We start from the raw sequence: 22039 nt of genomic DNA, 5'->3' as shown, positions 1-22039 counted from the left end.
TAACATCTACAATACTTCCGTGAAGTAGGACATTATGTGAGTTGGACATAGTGCGAACACCATATTAGATACAGGCAGTCCAATCCCCAAAAGCCTATTATATTAAAACCTTATGGGAGCCCACCAGACAAAGCCTGAGAGCTGTATCCCCCGGCAGCCAGATCTGTAGTTTGTGCACGTGGGGCAGTGCGGGTGCGGGGAGCCCGGCTGAAGGTGGAGGCCCGCCTGCAGCTGCACTATTGGTGTGGCCTCTTCCAAATGTTGTGCAGCCGTAGCCAGGAGCCAGAGCCGGGGAGCACTCCGGCCGGACACCCGCCCGAGGCAGGAGTGGAGGGGCTGCGGCAGGCCCTGCCCTGCGCTGGAGCGAACTCCGGGGAAGGAGGAGAAGGCGGAGGGGGAGGCGCTGCAGGGATTGGGGTGCTCCCTGGATCCCCGCTGCTCATTCACTCTGGGCGTTTGGGGTTTCTAAAGTCATGAGCGGCAAATAATAAGCAAAAGGAGACCTGCTTTCCCTTTAAAAGAAAAATAGATTCTTCTGAGACCACGGACATGTATGTGGTCGGAGTTGCCAGAAAGGACACTATGCGGCACATGACTGTTGTATTTTGTTGTAAAGATTTTTCCTAAACTAACTGCCTGGGCTTTTGGCGAGAAAGAAAGCAAGACTTGGCCCTTGGACAAAAATGCAGAACAGCAGCTCCGTGGTCAGCTCTGGGACCTATGAACGGTGGCTCTATAATCATACAGGCACAGGCCTCAGGCACTCATTAATCTTCCATATTTCAGCTGAGTTATTTTAGCTCTTTTTCTTCCCGTATCACAAGATCACATCACTTATATCTATCTATTGTTACTTATTCACCAGTTTTAAAATATCCCACCCTTTGTGACATGCCAATACTTACCAGCTTTTGATCAGATACAAAATGATTTATAGTATATTACTTGGAAAAGGTCTTAATTAAATTAAAAGAAATAAAGAAAAGCTTATTTTAGAAATCAGCTATTTCAGTTCAAAACATATATTACTAAATGTGGTGTGGGTCATAGGCTCTCCTGCACCCAGCCAACCAGTGTCACCTGCTCTGAACTCATCCGTTTCACTTCTACCTGCAACCTTCTCTGCCAGAAGTAACTGACAGCTCCAGGCAGAGCCTTGTGAGGACCAGCCTGTATTAGGGTCAAGGAAGTGAGACTGCTTTTGTACTTGGAAGCATAGGCTGAGGAAGGCTGACAAATTGACCTTTCTGACAAAACATTTCCTCTTCATAGGTAGTTTTTAGGTCAGAGACTCTTTAGCAATATATATACGAACGGATAAAAAATAAATAAATCGTACCCTAGTAATAACCAGAAAAACTAAGACTCTTTACTCTAAGCCTTTGTCCACTCAATGAAAATAAAAAGAGCAATTGATTATACTGGTTAATATCCTTTGTACACTAGATGCCATTTCATTTTTAAATGAAATTATGATAATGACAATTCTGAGCAATTTTTCATATTGTCCAATCCTAAACAAGGGACTTAGAGGAAAAAAAAATACTTTTCCTTTAAAGTTATCAAGACTGAGATTATAAATTGACTTTGCATGTGCAGACTGTTTAGAGAATTGCATTGAAGCAAATCGCTGAAAGAACTGGTAAAAACCATATTCATAGATGGATGCGTATTGAAACTAACGGGAATTTTACCATAACGCTGGAGAACCATCTCTGGGCTTACAATCTTTAAACACTGGTAATGCTGTTCTGAAAGGGAACCAGTAACCAAAAGTTTGTACAGAACAGCAACCAACATCTCTGATGAGAAAGAGATTAGATAGGTGATCAGCTAGAACTCATTCAGGAATTGCAGTCATGAGATGAACTATTTGGTGACCAGTCAGTGATGGAATGGGTATTGTCCAGCTGTAGAGTGTGAAGAATTGTTCATGTTTACGCATTGACTAATGAATACAATGCAGTTTCTGGAACATAAATAATTTGGTTAGAAGAGAAAATATTTAATACAGAATTGCATAAATTTGTGAGGACACTGGTGGTTTCTAGGTTTTTGCTTTACTACAGAATATTGAATATATTTCAGGAAATTTAAAACAGATGATCTTCTACCTTTTAAGTTTAAATGTAACATATCAAAGATTTTTTATTACTTAAAAACAAACAAATAAAAAAAACTCCGTTGCCGTCAAGTCAATTCCAACTCATATTGACCCTATAGGACAGAGTAGAACTGCCCCATAGGGTTTCCAAGGAGCAGCTGGTGGATTCCAACTGCCGACCTTTTGGTTAGCGGCATTACAATCCTTAAAATATTAAGCTTAAATAATCTTTTATTATCCATTTCCCAGTTAGTAAATATATTGCAAAAAATGAATTCCTCTCTGTTATTGTATCCTATTTAAATATTTAAGTCTAATTAAAGTGAAAAGGAAGGCAAGACTCTTGGTGCAGAAATTCACTCTCTGACCCAAAGGAATGCACGACTTTTTACTCAGACATCCAACTTCAAAATTATGAAAACCATGTGTGAGACAGGACATCATGTGACCGTCATTGTTTGTACAGATGGTACAACAAGATAATTTACATTTTTTTTTTAATCTCAAAAGAAACATAGTTTTAGGTCAAAATGGCTGGTAAGAAAATGACCTATAAAAGTAGCTTTCCCAGAGCTGTAAATCCTTCATATGCCTCTAAACTGATAATTGCTGGTTTGTTAAAAGTAACCCACAGAAAAAAAGGAGGAAGGAAGGAGGGAGGAAAGAAGGGAGGGAGGGAAGAAGGCGGAGAAGGAAGGAAGGAGCAAAGGGAGGAAGAAAGGAAGAAAAAGAGAAGGAGAGAAGAAAGAAAAAGGAAGGAGGAAAGAGAAGGAAGACAGAGAAAGAAGAGGGAAGGAAAAAGACAGAGGGGAAAAAAGAGGGAGGGCAGGAGGGAGAAAGATTCACCTTAAAGTGATGGTGGATAAATGATTCTAGTTACGAAAAGTTCCTGTAGATAAATTGCAAGGTTAAAAGCACTTACCTCTTGACAGCCTGATTCGGTATCAGAAAGGACATGGCCTGCTTTTTTACAAATGTAAAAAAGTGTTTCTTCACAATTTTTAACTTTCCAGTGTCCCTCCTAAAAGGAAAATTGTTACAAGATGAATGAATACACTCCATTACTGATGCCATTGGCAATACCAATTACTATAAGTAAAAGTACGAATAATATTATGTGTTTTTCAAAAGGTTAAACACAGAATTACTAAATGACCCAGCAATTTCACTCCTAGGTATGTACCCAAGAGAAATGGAAACACATGTCCACACAGAAACTATGTTTATAGCAGCATCATTCATAATAGCCAAAAGTTGAAAAGAACCCAAATATCCATGAAGGGATGAATGGATAAATGGTTGATTTATGGCACATGCATACAATGGCATATTACTGAGCCATAAAAAGGAATAAAGTACTGACACATGCTACAACCTGGACGGACCTCTAAAACATTAGGCCAAATGAAAGAAGCCAGACACAAAAGGCCACATGTTGTATGATTCCTTTAGCTAAAATATCCAGAGTAGGCACACCTATAGAAACAGAAAGTAGATTAGTGGTTGCCAGAGGATTGGGGGTGGGGTGGGCAGTAATTACTCAATGGGCACAGGGTATTCTCCTGGGGTGAAGAAAAAGTTTTGAAATTTGAGAAAAGTGGTGGTTACACAACACTGTGAATGCACAAATTGCCACCAGTTTGAACACTCTGAAACAGCTAATTGTATGCTATGTGAATTTCACCTTAATAAAAAAACAAATAAATAAATAAGTGTTTCAGAATGGGATAATATCTGAGGACCCTGCAATATCATAGGAAAGGGCTGACACTCTCTCTGAGTGAAAGGTTTTTCACTCTCTTGCCAGTGCCAAAGTATAGATAATTCCAAGGTATGCAATTCCGGATTGGGTGGGCAGGAGGGGAGGAACCGGTTTTTCTTGATAATCTGCCACGGGCTAGGCTTAATGTCAGGTGATTTTCATATATTTTCTCAACGTTCCTAAGAGGTTGGCATTGTTGTTGTTAGTTGCTGACAAGTTGACTGCAGAGTAGAACTGTGCTCCATAAGGTTTTGAAGGCTTTCGGAAGCAGATTGCCAGGCTTTTCTTCCAACCTCCTCTTTGTATGACAGGCAAACATCTTAATGTCTTCTCCTGGTTCTACTGAAGGCTGCTTTTGGAGCCTTCATTAATAATGAGATGCAGTAACTGTAACAGCTAACAGATTACAATTTTATTCTTCTAAAGGATTTCTAATTTTAACACAAATCAGAACCTTAGCCTAAAACCACACAATTCAAAGTTAGGCCGTATCTCAGGCATCCAGGGTTTTAAAGGAATACGGAGCCCTTCCATCACCCTCAGAAGCATACTATCTGGAGGCTGATGCCTTAATCTGTAAGAGAAGCCCTGCACCCTTCTCTCATGGGGTCTCCCAGCAAACCAGCCAGTTTATAGGATAGTTGGATAGATGAATGAATGAATAAATGAAATCGTTTCCTTGGCTCTCACATTCAAATTTCCATGTCAACTATGATTAGGTAACTTATTTATTATAATCGTTATATTCGAATTAAGTTCTACTTAATGGAAATAAATGTTCATTTCTAAGCATCTACTAGTTAAGGTGTTACTGAGTTGCCACAAAAGAGACCACAACACATATCCCACTTAAAATAGCATTGTCTGGCACATTCGATAAAATTAATACCTTTCCTTGGTGGCGTAGTGGTTAAGTGCTGTGGCTGCTAACCAAAAGGTCAGCAGTTCGAATCCACCAGGTGCTCCTTGGAAACTCTATGGAGCAATTCTACTCTATCCTATAGGGTCACTATGAGTCGGAATCAACTCAACGGCAACGGGTTTAGTTTTTGGTTTTCCTTACTCTCTTAAAAGTAATGTCGTCCAAATGTTGACTCCTGTTTTATAAATGTGCTAAATCGGATACCCATGTCCGTCAAATAAAAAGGGAGAATATCCATAGGAAATTAAGATCATCTTAATTATATTAAAACCAATAAAGAATTAAATACTAAAGAATAAACTATGGTGCATTTCAGCTGGTCTTTACCCAAGATGGAGTCGCTGGGTGCTGCAAATGGTTAAGTACCTGGCTATTAACTGAAAGGTTGGTGGTTCAAATCTACCCAGAAGAGCCTTAGAAGAAAGCCTTGGTGATCTACTTCCAAAAGCTCAGACACTGAAAACCCTGTGGAGCACAGTTCTACTCTGACACACATGGGGTCACTATGAGTCAGAACAACCCAAGGGCAAACTTGTAGACCCATGGCAGACATCTAGAGAGGTCATTCTTTCTCCCTCCTCAAATATGACTCCGATACACTGCCTTAGCATTTAGATTTGAAGTGGCATATGTCCATGCCAGCCTTAAAAAATAAAACAACAAAATGTGTTATAAAATAACTGCTTAGAGACTTTTGATGTCTGGTTGACACAATTACTTGGTAAGTTACTTAAGTAACATTTAATAAACCACTCCTTGGGGGAACCCGATATGGGATCCTGGTGGTTAGAAAAAGGCCCTCTACCAAACACCAATAGCCTCCTAATCTCAGCGAGTTTATTACAGTTCAGAAGCTCTATGGTCAAGGAAACTAAGTCTGTTTAAAACATACAATAAACCCTTTACATCTCTTTGGATTTAAGTAGCTCTGTATAGTCAGATGTTTTAGATAAATAAGTGACTTAAACAGAGGGATAATGGTAATGTTAAGGCCACATTCATGTGAAGAAATGAATGAGGTTTTCCATTGATTCACCATTTTCAAAGAGGTTATGCACACTGTTGAAATCTTTTTGTGTTAATCAGACTTGTTTTCCAAACCTCACTTCTTCCCCTCATCTCCACCTTGGTCGGTAATGGCACTACCATCCACCCAGATGCTCAAGCCAAAATCTACCTCTCTCTCACCTGCCAGATCTAATTTAGCAGCAAGTCTTGTCCTCCAAAGGATCCTTGAATCTGCCGAAGTCTCTCCATCTTCGTGACCCTAATTCAACTTCTGGACTAGCCACCAAACTGGTTTCTCTACTTCCATATTATCCCTCCCCAATCCACTCTCTATGTAGCAGCCACAGATACTTTCTTCTTTCTTTTACTTTTTCAGTTACTTTCTAAAATGTAAATCAGATCATACAATCCATCTCCTCAAAGCCCTTTGTTGTTAGCTGTCATGGAGTCAGCCCCCAACTCACGGTGACCCTTGCACATTGAGATCCGTAGAGTTTTCATTGGATGATTTTCAAAAGTAGATCGTCAGGCCTTTTTTTCCTAGTCTGTTTTAGTCTGGAAGCTCCACTGAAACATGTTCAGCCTCATAGCAACAGACAAGCCTCCACTGACAGACAAGTGGCAGCTGAGCACGAAGTGCATTGGCCAGGAATGGAAGGTGAGAATTCCATCACTGAACCACCAACATCTCATTAAATCCCTTAAGTGGTTCACACACCAAGGCTGGAAACCCTGGTGGCATAGTGGTTAAGAGCTACGGCTTCTAATCAAGAGGTCGGCAGTTCAAATCCACCAGGCACTTCTCGGAAACTCAGTGAGGCAGTTCTACTCTGTCACTAGGAGTCCTAATTGGCTCAAGGCATTTTTTTTTTTTTTAATACCAAGGCAGGTAAGCCTGGCGTTTTTGCATTCCTTCTGCCCCACCTCCTACCAAACCTCACCGTTCATACCCTCAGGCCACAATGGCCTCCTTTTTGATTAACAAGTACAGCAGGCCTTTGGGCGTGGCACTTGCTGCCCCTCTGCCTGGAATGTTCTTCCCCCTACTCTTCAGGAGGTTGGATCCTTCTCATTCTTTTAAGTCCCAGCTTAAATGTCACCCCTTCAGAGAGACTTCCGTGACTGTCCTGTCTAAAGTAGCTGCCCCATCACTATCATGTCAACTATTTCCCCAAGCAATCATTTCACAACTATATTTGTCATGTTTTTTCTTTGTTCTGTGTGCACTCGTTCACTGCCTAGCATGGAAGCCCCATCAGGAGCAGAGACTGTGCCTGTCTTGGTCCCTGCCCGCAACCCACGTCCCTGGCACAGGTGGCCCTCAATACCAGCCCAGCGAAATGAGCATTGAATGAATGAATGAACTTACCGGGTGCTCTGCTGAGACACATAGCTGGCTTCTATTTGGAAAAATTTGGGGCTCATGTGTGTGCCAATTAGTAAAGGTGACTGAGGAGCCATTAGACCATTCAAAGGACACTGGAATTTTACTGCTGCTCAAACCAATCCATGTTTCTGATGCATTTTCTGTAAGAGATAAATGTAAATTACTTTCAGGAATCCTATTATCTGCAAACGGGGTGATGCACTAGAACTATTACCACTTTGAGTGTGATCTCCTTATTTTTCATGTGATGAAACCTGCTTAAGTCTTGGTTTAAAATACCTGTTCAAGCCTTCCCCCCCACCCCCCCCATAATATTCCGATCTGTGTGATACAGGCCTTGTAAGCGAGGCAGGGTAGCACCTGAAGTTAAAGCAAGGACAAAGCTTAAGGAAGACAGATCCCTGGGACTCTAATTAGTTCCTGTTATTGTATGTAAAGCAGATCTGAATAGTCTGGCTTTGCTTCTGCCTAGGGAAAGGAAAAACAGGAAGGTCCATTGGGCTAGGAAAAGTACATTAAAAAAAAAAAGGTCTTAATGATAGTCTAGCTTTAAGATACATTTTTTTTTCTTTGTCTTTTTTCCCTCAGGGGGAAGAAGAGCAAAAGCTCTTAGAAGCATTGAAATGGGAGCAATAGGATTACTAGAAAAGTAAATCAAGCTTGACAGCCTACCCATACCCACTGCCATCGAGTCAGTTCTGACTCATAGCGACCCTATAGGACAGAGTAGAATGACAACCTAGGTAGAATGAAAAGATTCTAGGTGGCTGAGAGGGACTTTAAAGCCTCCTGGTCGAGACAGGGATGAGCCCTGGTAGCATAGTAGTTAAGCGCTCAGCTGCTAACTGAAAGGTCAGCAATTCAAACCCTCCAGCTCTTCCACGGGAGAAAGCTGTGACAGTCTGCTCCGGTAAAGATTTACAGCCTTGGGGACCTTATGGGGGCAGTTCTACTCTGTCCTACAGGGTCACTAAGAGTTGAAATGAACTGGATTTCAGTGGGTTTTGGGGTTGAGAAAGAGGTACCCACAGGATTCTTTTAATCCCAGATGCAAAGGGTGACGAAAAATTACAGAGAAGGATTTTTGTTGTCACTCCAAACTAAAGCCTAACATTGGAAAGTTATCAGAGTACCATTTGGGGATTTTTTTCATTTTAAAAAATTTGCTCTAAGTCAGTGATTTCTATTTTTCAGCAGAATTCTGTGTTAAATACATAAACAAGTAGGAGCAGAGGTATCCTCATGGGCTAAAGCCGGGTGAAGGCCCAGGAGCTTGGAACTTCTGAACACTAGACACAGCTTGAAAAACCACTGCACCAAATAAATTATTCATTTTCACTGGTTAAAGTTATTTAAATTCAACAATTTGCCATAACCGTATGTGGCAGTTCTACATTTGCCTAAGGAGTTCCCTTTAGTGCTTGGATTACATGACAGCACACTATTGCTATCTAGTGGCCATAAATCTAAATTACAGGTCCAAGTTTTTTATTATAGGTTTCAGAAAATGATCCTTTGCCCCTTTTTAAAAAGCATTAAAAACCGTCTACTATATCCGGAATATATGAAGATGTTAAAAAGTTTCTAAACATGTATTTTGTAAAAATCCAATGAATTTTCACTCCTGGAAAATATTTAGAAACTTCAGGCATCTATGCCATAATCACTTTTAAATAGCTTAAATTTCTTTTCAATTGCACTAATAAAAAGAGTTACTACATTATATTTCACGCTTCTTAAATTAAAGGAAGTTGACGCTCACCATTTCCAAGGAGGGTTACAAGAAACTCCACCTCTGCTAGCGAAGCTACGCTTGTCAATGCGCCATTATCAGACTGACAAGAATGCAAAGCCTCATTCCAGGTCTTCTCTTTTTTCTGTAGTTTGTAGCAATTACGATGGTAGGGATTCCAGCCAGGCTCACAGCGTGTAGCATAATATTTCCAAACATCCTTTTCTCCTTAAACCAACAAAACAATGCCATTTTTCACAATTATTTTAGCATTACTTGTTACCCTTAATGATAAATTGCTATCAATATATGGTTACTTGAAAAATTCGAAACACAGAAACATAACGCAATGACATAAAAAAAAAAACAAAACACAGAAACATAACGCAATGACATAGAGATCATAAAATTCTAGATCTTCAGAGTTGAGAAGGATCTAATCTAATCTCAATGGTTCATTTTCAAGATGGGATAGCTGAGGTCCACAGAGGTAAAGAGACTTGCCAGAAGTCATACAACCGAAGTGGAGAGTCAGGACTAGATATAAACTTTAATAGTTAAAGTTGTCCATTTTCGGGACCATTTTAAACTAAAAAAAAAAAGAAAAAGAATATTAAGGAAGGCAATTCATATGGTATTCCAAAGATTTTATATATAGTATGTGGGAGAGCATTACGGATTAAATTGTGTCCCCCAAAATATGTGCTGGAATTCTAACCCTTATACCTTCGAACGTAATCCTGTTTGGGAATAGGATTTTCTTTATGTTAATTAGATTCTAACAGAGTAGGGTGGGTTCTAAATCGAATCTCTCCTGAGCAATTTAGACACAGAGACATGCACATGGAGAAAGACAGGCGCCATGCTAAGATTGCCAAGGAACACTTGAGGCTACTGAAAAGGAAGGAATCAACACAGCTGAGACCCTGATTTGGACTTTGAGCCTCCAGAACTGTGAAAAAATAGACTTCTGTTAATGCCACACACTTGCGGTACTTCTGTTACAGCCCAAACCCATTCTAAACTCATTATTGTCAAGTCGATTCCAACTCATGGCAACCCTATAAAATAGAGTAGAACTGACCCATATGGTTTCCTAGGCTGTAATCTTTGTGGAATCAGACAGCCACATCTTTCTCCCATGGAGCAGCTGGTGGATTTGAACTGCTAACCTTTTGGTTAGCCTCCCAGCATTTAACCATTGCACCACCAGGGCTCCTTTATGTTACCGCAGCACTAGGTAATTAAGATAAACCAAAAACCAAATCTGCTGCCGTTGAGTTGATTCCGACTCATAGCGACCCTATACGACATAGTAGAACTGCCCCACAGGGTTTCCGAAGAGCGCCTGGTGGATTCAAACTGCTGACCTTTTGGTTAGTAGCCATAGCTTTCGCCATTTATGACAGAGGTGTAGGTATTTATGCTCTGCTAAAAAAAAGCCTGAAACCTTGGTCACTTCCTTTACAGGAAGGATGACACACAGGACTCATCTTGAGTGCCAGTCTGACAGCCTGGTGGTGTCCCTCTGGGTTGGGCATTGCTGGACTAGAGGAAAATAATTCCATCATGCTTTGAACACTGTAGGGGAAGGTGGTGGTGTGCATGACACATTTTGGTTCTCCTCCGGGAGCTTGTCCCTGACCTGATAATAGCATTTTTACTTTATTTCACTAAACCACAGCTCGATGCCTCCCTTAACCACTAGTTTGGTTAGATACAACTTCACTGCTTTTGGGAATGAGGACAGATTCTTTTAAATTGCTTCTAGGACTCAGATAGCAACTACAATCACAGAGAATGTTAGAACGTTAAGATATCATCTACTTCAGTGGTTTTACAACCTAAAAAAGAAGTCATGGAACCCTTTTTAAAAATGGAATATTTTATATGTCACTGTAAAGGTAAGATAAAAGAGGGACCACTCTGATTGAAGGAAGAACAGGCCAAGCAAGGAACTCAGGAATCCTGGGAACACAGTTTGAAAACACTGGACCAAAAGAATCTGTTGAACTTGAAGCAACAAGATATAATCCAGGTAAGTTTAGTTTAACATTTCTAGTCTTGGAAACCCTGGTGGTGTAGTGGTTAAGAGCTACAGCAACTAACCAAAAGGCCAGCAGTTTGAATCCACCAGGCGCTCCTTGGAAACTCTATGCGGGCAGTTCCACTCTGTCCTATAGAGTCGCTATGAGTCGACTTGAGTCGCTACGAGTTGGAATTGACTTGACGGCAATGGGTCGGGTTAGCCTTTTGACCTCAGTTAGTACGTCAGAAGAATAACTAAAACAGAAGTAAAGAAGGGTGGTAGGAGGGAGTGTAGGAAGAGGTAAGGAAACAAAGAAAAAAAAAAAAAGAAGAAACAAAGGAGGAAGATGAAAGAAGGAAGAGAGAGAGAGAAGGATAATAACTGCCTGTAGCGATTTCAGCAAATCCTTGAAATAAATAATAGCTACATAAAAAAATAACAAGATCCTTTTTTTTTTTTTTCCTGCATATTCTACAATACCCCCAAGCTTGGCTATTTGAAGGAAAAAGAAAGCTAAAACCTAATTGTAAGGAGCAATATTTAAAAACGATAATTTAGCTTAATATTTTAAATCTAAAGTGGTTTCTAATGATGCTTCTTTTAAAAATGCTCTGTTTTTATCTCTACTTTCTGAGCTATGGCATTAATTCCCACAGAAACTAGAAAAAAGCAATAGACCTTACGTAACAGAAATAATTGGACTTCAGGTACTAGATTGTAATTAGGTATTAAGTCTTAATTACATCTGAAAGTTTTGTATGTTATGGGGAGGAGGGGTGTCACTAATAAGAGATATGGGGTATGGTAGAAACTCAATGAAGTAAAGAATTTTTAAAATTATTTTCTGATGCATTTAATTTCTAGGGGAACCATAAATCAAACTCAAAACTAGAATAGAAAAGGAAGTGTATGTTGTTAAAATGCAGAATGACTAAGAATGCAAATTAAAAATAAAAAAGAGTGAATAAAATGTTTTATGGAAACCCTGGTGATGTAGTAGTTAAGTGCTCTGGCTGCTAACCAAAAGGTTGGCAGTTCAAATCCACCAGGCACTCCTTGAAAACCCTGTGGGCAGTTCTCTGTCCTATAGGGTCCTTATCAGTCAGAATCCACTTGATGGCAACAGGCTTGGCTGTCGAGTCAGCCCCTGACTTGTGACAACCCTATGCGCAACAGAAGGAAACATTGCTTGGTCCTGCGCCATCTCCATGATCGATTGTAGATTAGTTTTTAGTAAAAACCTAATTGTATTTTCTTAATTCATGGTACCTTTGGAAACCCAAAAAAACCAAGCCCAGTGCTGTCAAGTCAATCCTGACTCATAGCGACCCTACAGGACAGAGCAGAACTGCCCCACAGAGCTACCGAGGAGCACCTCACGGATTCGAATTGCCAACCCTTTGGGTAGCAGCTGTAGCACTTAACCACTACACCACCAGGGTTTCTGGTACCTTTGGAATAACAGATATTATCCAGCTATGTGTTTTTATTCATAGAAATACAAACCAGCCTTAGCTAAGTTTAAATGATTAATTATTAGCAAGAAAAAAATTTGAATATGTTCAGAGGGCAATTAAGCAATGCATAAGAACAACTTATAAACACTTACCAACTACTTCGTGATCAGTGTGGTTTAAATATTTTTTACATACATAAGGCAAGGCAGACTCACAATCCCGACTCTTCCAGGCATTTGGCATGAATGAGTTAAATGTCCCACAGTGATATTCAACAAATGGCTCAAAGTTTATGTCTGAAAATACAATGCGCATGTTTCTTTTTAACAACAGATGCAAATATCATTAGTGTAATACACGTATATTGAAATGTAGTTTTAATAGCAAAAGGGCGGCCCTTCTCTTTGCCATATGTAGTAAATTCTATAAGACGTTATTTTATCTATACTTTCACAGTCAAAGTCCTGGAATGAGAATTCCATGATTTCTCAAAGATCACAAAAGAGCTGGTTTTATCGTTTTAAGTAGAGAAGTACTTTGCAACATGTTGCTATTTTTAAAACAACTGACTGGAATCGTGACTCTGACCCAAATCTTCCTGCCACCCTGGCTAACTAGCTTACATCTTGGCTTCCATTTTCTTGTCTAGAAAAGCTTGCCTCATAGGAATTCAGTGGGGCTTAAAAAATGCTTATAAGGCACTTTCAGAATAACGTGTATATACATGGGAAATGCTCCTATTGAAGGCTGCAGTATGATGCTACATATCACAGGTTAAAAATTGTTCAGGGTACCTGGACTCCAGTTCAGATAACTGAGCGGTGTTCCATCTGACCACTGCCAGCCTGCATCTTCATCCAGCTGATTCAGACCTATCCACACTGCCACTGCTTCACCGCTTAAATGCTCTGAATAGAATTACAGATTTAAAAAAAAAAAAAAAAAAGTTACATTTCTTTCTTGTTTTCTTATTCTGGGAACATAGAGTCATAAATTAATCCCAGTCAATGACAGGAAAGTTTAGGTGTTACCATCTCAGGCCCTGGTGTTTCAGAGTAACAAAGCAAGTGCCACTGTCTTGAGAAACACAGCCTTCTCCTGAAAGGCTCACCGGCAGCAGTTCTTTCATTGTGAAGCGCTTAATCCAAGCATCCAGAGATGGTGGCTTTCAATGGCCATCAATCTACAAGGACTCAAGGTTACAAATTTGAGGCAACCTTATTGTGTGAACTCACGGACTTAAGAGTTTTAGAGGGTAGGGAAGGAAGTGTCGAGGTATATGAAGCAGAGAAGGGAAGGGGCGGTCCAGTGTTGAGTTCTAGTAGAAGCTTTCTCACCAAAAGGAACATAATTCAAAGGATTGGAGTACCCAGAAGGATCTGTTGCAGGTTGGGAAAAGAAGTGAAACAAACAACACTAAGGGAGAGGATTTAATATGAAGGCCATGCTCAGTGCAAATGAGAGGCTATTTCTTTATCATCATTGGAGAGGAGAAGGTTTTATAGCAGGCTGACTCTGTAGTCTCTGCTCCTAGCCACTGCACCACAGCTCTCCATGTTTGGATTCTTTACCGTTTTTGCTATAGGTACAATGTATGTTCACGTGCACTGACACACTGGTGCAGAAAAATATGATTATTGAAATGGTAGAGTTATGGGGTATTTTTCTTTTTGTGTACCTGAATTTTAAAATTTTTTCTAGAATAAATGTACTGCTTGTACAATTGAGTCCCTGGGTGGTGCAAACAGTTAATGTGCTCTACTGTTAACTGAAAGGTTGGTGGCTTGAGTTCACTCAGAGGCATCTCAGAAGAAAGGCCTGGCATCTACTTCCAAAAAAATCAGTCACTGAAAACCCTATGGAACACAGTTCTACTCTGACACACATGTCAGTTTGTCATACTGTGGGGGCTTGTGTATTGTTGCTATGATGCTGGAAGCTATACCACCGGTATTCAGATACCAGCAGGGTCATCCATGGGGGACAGGTTTCAGCTGAGCTTCCAGACTAAGTAAGACTAGGAAGAAGGACTTGGCAGTCTACTTCTGAAAAGCCTTAGCCAGTGAAAACCTTATGAATAGCAGCAGAACATTGTCTGATATAGTGCTGGAAGATGAGCCCCCCAAGTTGGAAGGCTCTCAAAGGATGACTGGGGAAGAGCTGCCTCCTCAAGGTAGAGTGGACCTTAATGACGTGGATGGACTAAAGCTTTCGGGACCTTCATTTGCTGATGTGGCACTACGCAAAATGAGAAGAAACAGCTGCAAACATTCATTAATAATCAGAACCTGGAATGTACGAAGTATGAATCTAGGAAAATTGGAAATCATCAGAAAATGAAATGGAATGCATAAACATCAATATCCTAGGCATTAGTGAGCTGAAATGGACTGGAATTGGCCATTTTGAATCGGACAATCATATAGTCTACTGTGCTGGGAATGACAACTTGAAGAGGAATGGTGTTGCATTCATTGTCAAAAAGAACCTTTCAAGAACTATCCTGAAGTACAACGCTGTCAGTGATAGGATAATACCCATATGCCTACAAGGAAGACTGGTTAATACAACTATTATTCAAATTTACGCACCAACCACTAGGGCCAAAGATGAAGAAATAGAAGATTTTTATCAGCTGCTGCAGTCAGAAATTGATCGAACATGCAATCAAGATGCATTGATAATTACCGGTGATTGGAATGTGAAAGTTGGAAATAAAGAAGAAGGATCAGTAGTTGGAAAACATGGCCTTGGTGATAGAAACAATGCCAGAGATTGAATGATAGAATTTTGCAAGACCAACAATGTCTTCATTGCAAATACCTTATTTCACCAACATAAACGGTGACTATACACATGGGCCTTGCCAGATGGAACACACAGAAATTAAACTGACTACATGTGTGGAAAGAGATGATGGAAAAGCTCAATATCATCAGTCAGAACAAGGCCAGGGGCCGACTGTGGAACAGACCATCAATTGCTCATATGCAAGTTCAAGCTGAAACTGAAGAAAATCAGAGCAAGTCCACAAAAGCCAAAATATAACCTTGAGTATATCCCACCTGAATTTAGAGACCAACTCAAGAATAGATTTGACTCATTGAACACTAGTGACCGAAGACCAGATGAGTTGTGGAATGACATCAAGGACATCATCCATGAAGAAAACAAGAGGTCTTTGAAAAGACAGGAAAGAAAGAAAAGACCAAGATGGATGTCAGAGGCGACTCTGAAGCTTGCTTTCAAACGTTGAGCAGCTAAAGCAAAAAGAGGAATTGATGAAGCAAAAGAACTGAGTAGAAGATTTCAAAGGGCCTCTCGAGAAGACAATTATAATGACATGTGCAAGGAGCTGGAGATGGAAAACCAAAAGGGAAGAACACGCTCGGTGTTTCTCAAGCTGAAAGAACTGAAGAAAAATTCAGTCCTCGAGTTGCAGTAGTGAAGGATTCCATGGGGTACATATTAAATGACACAGGAAGCATCAAAAGAAGATGGAAGGAATACACAGAGTCATTATACCAAAAAGAATTAGTCGATATTCAACCATTTCAAGAGGTGGCATATGATCAGGAACCGATGGTACTGAAGGAAGAAGTCCAAGCTGCTCTGAAGGCATTGGCAAAAAACAAGGCTCCAGGAATTGATGGAATATCAATTGAGATGTTTCAACAAACAGATGCAGCACTGGAGGTGCTCACTTGTCTATGCCAAGAAATATGGAAGACAGCTTCCTGGCCCACTGACTGGAAGAGATCCATATTTATGCCTATTCCCAAGAAAGGTGATCCAACTGAATGTGGAAATTATAGAACAATATCATTAATATCACACACAAGCAAAATTTTGCTGAAGATCATTCAAAAACGGCTGCAGCAGTATATCAAAAGGGAACTGCCAGAAATTAGGGCCGGTTTCAGAAAAGGACGTGGAACCAGGGATATCATTGCTGATGTCAGATGGATCCTGGCTGAAAGCAGAGAATACCAGAAGGATGTTTTCCTGTGTTTTATTGATTATGCAAAGGCATTTGACTGTGTGGATCATAACAAACTATGGATAACACTGCGAAGAATGGGAATTCCAGAGCACTTAATTGTGCTCATGACGAACCTTTACATAGATCAAGAGGCAGTTGTTTGGACAGAACAAGGGGATACTGATTGGTTTAACGTCAGGAAAGGTGTGCGTCAGGGTTGTATTCTTTCACCATACCTATTTAATCTGTATGCTGAACAAATAATCCGAGAAGCTGGACTATATGAAGAAGAATGGGGCATCCGGATTGGAGGAAGACTCATTAACAACCTGCGTTACACAGATGACACAACCTTGCTTGCTGAAAGTGAAGAGGACTTGAAGCACTTGCTAATGAAGATCAAAGACCAGAGCCTTCAGTATGGATTGCACCTCAACATAAAGAAAACAAAAATCCTCACAAGTGGGCCAATGAGCAACATCATGATAAACGGAGAAAAGACTGAAGTTGCCAAGGATTTCATTTTACTTGGATCCACAATCAGCAGCCATGGAAGCAGCAGTCAAGAAATCAAAAGACGCATTGCATTGGGCAAATGTGCTGAAAAGGACCACTTCAAAGTGTTGAAAAGCAAAGGTGTCACCCTGAGGACTAAGGTGCGCCTGACCCAGGCAATGGTGTTTTCAATCACATCATATGCATGTGAAAGTTGGACAATGAATAAAGAAGACTGAAGAAGAGTTGACGCCTTTGAATTGTGGTGCTGGTGAAGAATATTGAATATACCATGGACTGCCAAAGGAATGAACAAATCTCTTTTGGAAGAAGTGCGGCCAGAATGCTCCTTAGAGGCAAGGATGGCGAGACTGCATCTTACATACTTTGGACAGTTAACGTTCACCGGTCATCTTCTTATCGGAGTAAAATTTACATTTTAAGCTGGTAGAAAAAGCAATTAGCAGGACACCTTAGGCTATTCTCTTCTTAAAAACAAAAAGAAAATTACCTATCTCAGAACAGGATTTCTTCTTCATGAGTAGAGTTCTGTTTTCCTAAACAATCCCCAAAGTCTAATTACAGAATTGAAGTATTTAAATCAAAGTGTCTGACATGTCTTAGTTTTTAAAAAGCATGATGTACGTTTGAGGAATAAGTCCAAGCCTGTATTAGAAATCCTAGCAGTTAAGATAGATCATTTTAATTCATAAATGGTGTACAAAATTTTAAATAAAAGCCATTACAGGGTAACAGTAATTTTGGAAATTGGTGCTTTCCCGCAATGTGACTCACTCAAATCAGTGTCAGTGATAATTTCCCACTTTTGAATGATGGTGGGGAAAGGGCCCACATGCACTGTTCGTGTACTTGTTACAGTCCTTCCAGAAGGCACTAAAATGTGCTTAAAAAGCCTTAAAATGGGCTTTGTTCCATCCAGTGAATCCACGTCTACAAGCTTATAGAGAAATAACTGGGAAACAATGCACAAAGATATGGGCAGTGATGGTTTATAGTAGCAAAAAAAAAAAAAAAAAAAAAATTACAGTAAAAATTAAAATAAAAACCTAATTAATTGTAGGAGATTGTTGTTGTGAGTTGCTGTCAAGTCACTTCTGACCACAGCAACCCTGTGTGCAGAGTAGAACTGCTCCATAGGGTTTTTAAGGCTATGATCTTTTAGGAGATCACCAGGCCTGTCTTCTGAGGTACCTCTGGGTGTGTTTGAACTGCCAACCTTCTGGCCAGTAGTTGGGCATTTAACCGTTTGCTCCACCCAGGAGCTCCAGTAGGAGGTTAGATAAATTTATTATTACCAACTTACAATACTACGTAACCATTAAAAATGATGATGTAGATCTATATTTATAGACATAGACAAGTGTTCATTATATGCACTCACATGGAATAAACAGATTACTAAATTCTATGCATCGTTTGCTCCTTAGAAGCAAGGATGGTGAGATTGCACATTACATACTTTGGACATGTTGTCAGGAGGGATCAGTCCCTGGAGAAGGACATCATGCTTGGTAAAGTAGAGGGTCAGCGGAAAAGAGGAAGACCCTCAACGAAGTGGACTGACATGGTGGCTGCAACAATGAGCTCAGGCATAACAGCGATTTTAAGGATGGCAGAGGACCGGGCAGTGTTTCGTTCTGCTGTCCATAGGGTCGCTATGAGTCAGAACCGACTCGACGGCACCTAACAACAGCAACAACAATGCATAGTTTTGTGAAATAGCTAACAAAACATGCTGAGTGCTTGTTATGTGTGCCAGGCACTTTTCTAAGACTTCACCTGACTGTATTTTTATCTCCATTTTACAGAAGAGAAAGTTGAGGCTCAGAAAGCTTAACTACTTGCCTAGGTAAACTTGTAGTTTACCTAGAAATAGGATTCAAATCCAGGCACTGTGGCTCTGTAGCTCCTGCTTTCACTACAGTGCAGCAGCTGCCTCATGTTTTTGTTTAATTCCATTTCATTATAGATACTATGTATACACCCCCGTGCATTTACATGATTATACAGAAGGCATGGTCATCTCTGGATTAGAGAATTATGGGAGATTTTGCTTTTGTTTTTCTTTCTGTGTACCTGAATTCTTAAAATTATTCTAGAATAAACATGTACTACTTGTGCAATAAAATGTGAAAAAAAATACTGTCAGTAATTTTTAATGAAAGTGACTAAATTTGTGACACTGTTACAAGTTTTCCAAAAAATTGTAAAGCTGTTTTAGGTGCCATCGAGTTGATTCCAATTAATAGTGACCCATTGTGACAGAGCAGAACTGTCCCATAGGGTTTTCTAGGCTGTAACCTTCATGGAAGCAGATCGCCAGGTCTTTTCTCCTGAAGAGCTACTGGGTGGGTTCGAACCGCCAACCTTTCAGTTAGCAGCCAAGCACTTAACCTTTGCATCCGCCACCAGGGCTCCCTTAAAAAGCTGTTTACATAAAAAAACATAAAAAATATATTTAATCTTTTAAAGAAAGGGGAGTGTTTAGGTGACAGGTGAAACACTAGCCATAGATTATTAGTACGATTCTTGTGACGTCTTACTGTCTCATAGTGTTAAATAACATGCGTCTGTTTTTGCTTTTCCAATTAAATTTTAAATACTTTGGCACCCACCAGTAGGCCTACTATGTACCTGCACACAGTAAATGATAGGTAAGATTTTTGTTTAATGCATGAATTAATAAACCAATTATTTATTAACAGAAATTGAATGGCTAAGGCCTCCAGAAAAGCGAGAATTAGTACTTCAGTTTAGAAGCCTCCCTAATCCATTTGCTCGACCTGCAAGTTCTCCTGGGTCCCTTGCTGCGGCTTCAAGTTCCTCTATCCAAAGAGGAGAAAATAAAGATGTGTGGAATTTACATTAACTTTAAACCCGTTAACCCGTTGTCGCTGACTTGATTCTGACTCATAGTAACCCTATAGAACGAGTAGAACTGGCCCATAGAGTTTCCAAGGAGTGCCTGGTAGATTCAAACTGCCGACCTTTTGGTTAGCAGCATGGTTCTTATCCACTACGCCACCAGGGTTTCCACATTAACTTTACTCAAAGAATTTGGACCTTGTCCTTGGTTCCAGACAGATAACCTCTAAAACCTTGGAATTTCTTCCAGATGGGGAAATGAGGCATTGGATGAGTCCTCCAGACCACATCTGAGAGTTTATGCTAATAAGATGACTCAGGTCAGGGTTGGCCAGTCCAGAAAGACCATATTAGCTGACTTCAGGAGAGGTGAGCTGATTCAATCAATTATGCCTAAGTAATAAGTCCCCCCAAAATGCTTTGGACATGCAAGCTCCAGGGGCTTCCTGGTTGGTAAGAGACATCGATGCCCAGGGAAGGTACCATATCCCTTTCTGAGGCACTGAAGCTCTGCATTGGAAATTCTCCCAGACCTCGTTCTACGTGTCTCTTCATTTGTACGCTTTTTGCTGTTATAAAGTTGTGATTGTAAGATAAAACTTTTTGTGAGTTTTGTGAGTCATTCTAGCAAATTGTGGAGCCTGAGGGTGTAATGGGAGGCACCAAGTCTGAAGCTAGGGGGCTAGGGACTCCAGATCTTATGGCTGGTATCCTGAATGGGTAGTGGATAAATCCCAAATTTGTAGCCAACATATCAAAGTGAGGATAACGTGGGAACTCGCAAGCTCGTGGCTGGTGTCTGAGGTCTTGGGCTGATGTGCCAGTCTGGAGGACTGTGCCCTTTAGCTTGTGAGGTCTGACCTAGCTCCAGGTGGTAAAGGTCAGGGGAGAAAGTGCTGAATGTGCAGCTGGAGCCAAAACGGAAGTGGAACCAAGGGGAACAAAATTGGTAACAAATTGATTTGCATTGATCAGCACAGCCTGGTGTCCACGAAGTGAAGATGTTTATATTTTCCACAGGTATGGGGTTCATGTTATAATTCTGGGTGTGATTTTGAACCATACTAAGAAAAGAAAGGTGTCTTTTAAAGGACTTTTTTTTTTTTGTTTTAAGAATATATTCTTGCATACATCAACATAATTGTTAACAACACTCATTTTAATTGTATTAAAATCAATGTGCGTCATTTGCCTACTTACTCCTTATGAAATTTTCTTCAGTCTCATCCTCAATACTTAGTAAAGCACCTCCTTGCAGCTGGCATGAAGAATGTGCCTCACTCCAAGAGAGAGATGAAAACAGGTTGAATTGGTAGCAAATGTGTGAATGGAGGTCCTTCTTCCAGACAGCATCACAGCCTACCTCTGCAGAAGCTGGAAACAAAGTCCATTAAAAACTTTCACTACAGTCTTATTGTATCATCACAGTAACATTTTTAAGGCAAATTTGATCGGAACAACCCTAACTTGCAACCCCTAGAATTTCAGTGCCTCATCTAGTCTTGATTAAGTCTTTATGATGAAGTTTTCATTGTTGCTCTGTTGACACCTACGGTTAAACTCTTCCAAGATTTACTAAAGAAATTCAAGAAAGTATCAATAAAGAAGCTGTAATCTTTTATGGGAAAATAACAGAAACCAATCTTTTAAGAGAAGGAAATGGAAGCAAAGTATTTGTAAAAATAACATCTGAGGTCTGTAAAGGACAGTCATTTAGAACTTTATACTTAACACTGTGTGAATGCTTATTTGAGACATGACTGGTTGTAGACGTTTAGAAAGGCTTTTTTCCAATTACCAAAATGCTAGATGGAATAACAGGGATACAGTAGAAATATGAGTCTATAATGAACACAAGTTTTCAAATAAACACTGTGAACAGTGTTTAGGAAAGAAAGTTCTCTCAGCCAGTGGAAGAGAAGTAAAATCCACTTCTAAGTCAATGGCCAAGGATCACATAGTATGATTAAAAGTAAATTTAATAAAGCCTGAAAGGCACATCTGAAATGTGAAGTTTATTGAAATAACAGAAAATGAAGACCGAGGTTGGGTACTTTTGCTAAAATGTCAATCAAAACCCTAGGTGAACTAAGCAGCCACAATAATTACCTAAAATCAAACTCAGGCAAAGAATTTCAGGAGACAGAAAATGTAAACCATACTATAGCATGAGTATAATTAATGCATAAGCAACCTGCTAAAACCTGGAACAGCCTTTCCCAAAATGTGATCCACAGCGTATTACATTTTTAAGATGCTCCTCAAGAAAATCTGG

General features: G+C 40.1%; 1 protein-coding gene across 1 annotated transcript in view; it reads right to left on the bottom strand.

The window, feature by feature from the left end:
- Positions 1–22039, bottom strand: part of PLA2R1 (phospholipase A2 receptor 1) — a 126492-nt gene that overhangs the window by 65750 nt on the left and 38703 nt on the right. The window contains exons 5-10 of the mRNA XM_064287449.1: positions 20965–21138; positions 13196–13309; positions 12554–12697; positions 8946–9140; positions 7166–7323; positions 3027–3125 (exon numbers count right to left, since the gene is read on the bottom strand). Of these exons, the coding sequence (XP_064143519.1) occupies positions 3027–3125; positions 7166–7323; positions 8946–9140; positions 12554–12697; positions 13196–13309; positions 20965–21138 (884 nt within the window). The remainder of the gene's footprint in view (positions 1–3026; positions 3126–7165; positions 7324–8945; positions 9141–12553; positions 12698–13195; positions 13310–20964; positions 21139–22039) is intronic.

The sequence above is a fragment of the Loxodonta africana genome, chromosome 6 (genome assembly GCF_030014295.1).
Source record: "Loxodonta africana isolate mLoxAfr1 chromosome 6, mLoxAfr1.hap2, whole genome shotgun sequence".
NCBI classification, from domain to species: domain Eukaryota; kingdom Metazoa; phylum Chordata; class Mammalia; order Proboscidea; family Elephantidae; genus Loxodonta; species Loxodonta africana.
Note: the sequence above shows the minus strand (reverse complement) of the source record. Positions and strands in the feature narration are given on the sequence as shown.